General features: G+C 36.6%; 1 protein-coding gene across 2 annotated transcripts in view; it reads left to right on the top strand.

Annotated features, from left to right (window-relative positions):
- Positions 1 to 2,500, top strand: part of LOC106883454 (QRFP-like peptide receptor) — a 387,136-nt gene that overhangs the window by 239,693 nt on the left and 144,943 nt on the right. For both annotated transcript variants that reach the window (XM_052973172.1, XM_052973171.1), the window contains one exon: positions 385 to 809. In XM_052973172.1, the coding sequence (XP_052829132.1) occupies positions 385 to 809 (425 nt within the window). The remainder of the gene's footprint in view (positions 1 to 384; positions 810 to 2,500) is intronic.

Raw genomic sequence — 2,500 nt, forward strand, 5'->3', positions numbered from 1 at the left:
AGAGTATATATATATATATATATATATATATATCTATATATATATATGTATATATATATACACCCGCAGACATTCAAACTATTGCTAGTTTGATAAGTCCCAACGCACGAAACTCACGACACTTGCTAAATATTGATAAACAACATACTCACACAAACAGACGCACATAAAAATTTCTCTTTATATTTTACAATTTAAGCCTCACCATATCTTTGTCGCTTTTAGTATTTCATATAGCGCGAAACAGTCGCGAAACTGTTGACCTTCAGCGTTGAAAGAATAACCCCCTTCTAGTTATATGTGAACTATCTTTTCTTACGTCTAAATATTCAACCGATATAGATGCAAATCATTGACTTATCATATTTTTTCGTTATTTTGCAGTGACATCTACCGTATCCAGCATTCTTACGCTGACAGTCATCGCCTGCGACCGCTTCTTCGGCATTGTTTTCGCTCTAAAAGCACACATCGCAGAACGGCGTGCTTGGTATGCCATTGTCTTGCTCTGGATTATCGCCATTGTGGTGGCAGCACCACTGCTCTACGTTAGACGCCTCTTCATGACGAAATGGGCCAATCATACGGAACGATTCTGTACAGACGATTGGACTCTCGTTACAAACAGTATGAACGCGATGAAGGCAAGACGCATCTACTACACCTTTGTTTCAATTGTGCTTTTCTTTGTTCCTGTACTAGTTATGTCCCTTGCCTACGCTATGATTATTTGGAAGTTGTGGTCGGCGCAGATTCCAGGTGAGAGGTTGGAAACGGAAAACAGGAACCAACTAAGAGTGAAACGCAAGGTAATAATTATAACTTGTGAAAAAGTCACATTTATTTCCTTCATTTAATGACTTTATAGATTATATTGACACGGTTTTTTATACAACTGTGTATGCGCGTGTCATTTGTGAGTCAGTGGATGTGTGAGTTTATTTGTGAGTGTGTGTTTGACACAGACTGATTTTTTCCAACCTTTGTCAAAGACAGACATTTGTTTCATTCGCTTAACGACTTTATAGACTTCCTGATATTACATTACATTGCCTTGGCTTTCTAACAACTATGTATGGGTATGTGTGTGTTATTTGTGAGTGAGTGACTGAGTGACTGAATGAGTGACTGAGTCAGTTTCTGGCTCCACGGCTCCTCAATTCGTTTCTGCCCGTTCTTTTTTGCACTCTATTTGATCCGTTTCGCTTTTTTTTGTGCAGTAGTTTCAGCTTCTTCATCTAATTCAGAGTTAATGCCAAATTTCCTCGCGAATTTACAAGCTCCCTTGACAATAGAATGTGATTTTTGCTGCTTTTGTGTTTGCACACAGGTCACAGCGTCCAACCTTCTTCTTCTTATTATTATTCTTATTCTTATTCTTATTATTCTTATTCTTATTCTTATTATTATTATTATTATTATTATCATTATTGCTGGTGTTGTTGTTGTTGTTGTGATATGATTATTATGTTCATACCAATGGTATTGCATGCTTTTATTCGTAATTGATTAATTAGTTTATCAACAACTTCCACCACACAATTATAAATTTTTCCACGAGATCGCTATTACTGCTCCTTTTTTCTCTAGGCTTCTCATGGTTACGTTTCCAGTGATACTGACACAAACACACATACAAAACACAAACAGACACGCAAAAACACACACATACACAACACTCACACAATTTGCTGTGTTATTAAATACGAAAAAGCAAAAGGAATGAGTACCGAAATTAATGATGAAGAGCCATCTACATCATTAAGTATTCGTTGTACTAAGATTTGAGGTTCGAAAATGAGATGAAATTTTAAAAATATCTTTGGTTGTAATCAGAAATGTGTTGCAATTGAAATCAATATTACGATCAAAGCAATTAACCATTTTATTTTTCAACTAAAAAGAACACAAATATCAACAAGCTGAATACAGCGTTGTACGTTGTCAAAAGTTGGAAAGAAATTTTTTTTAGAACTCGAACAGGAACGAAACGTAGAAAATTATCAGGAAAAACTGCAAGTGAAAATGAAAATGCTGTGAGTTAAATATCTTGCATAATTAGCGAAAAAAATTCGAACAATATAATTTTCACGATCGATTGGCAAATCTTTGACATGAACGAAATTGGCTTTTTCTGGAAGAAAATGTCATAACATTTTGGTAAGACGTGAGACATTCCAACCTGGCTATAAAGCACCTGAGAATCGGTTTCTGCTTTTGGCACAAAGCCAGCAATTTCGGAAGAAGGGATATAACGATTACATCGATCCCAGTACTCAACTGGTACTTATTTTATCGACACCGAAAGGATGAAAAGCAAAGTGGACCTCAGTTGAATTTAAACTCAGAACGTAAAGACGGACGAAATACCGCAAAGCATTTTTCTCGGTATGCTTGTTGTTGTTGGCACTCCGTCACTTACGACGTCGAGGATTCCAGTTGATCCGATCAACGGAACAGCCTGCTCGTGAAATTAACGCGCAAGTGGCTGAGAACTCCA

The sequence above is a fragment of the Octopus bimaculoides genome, chromosome 15 (genome assembly GCF_001194135.2).
Source record: "Octopus bimaculoides isolate UCB-OBI-ISO-001 chromosome 15, ASM119413v2, whole genome shotgun sequence".
NCBI lineage: Eukaryota > Metazoa > Mollusca > Cephalopoda > Octopoda > Octopodidae > Octopus > Octopus bimaculoides.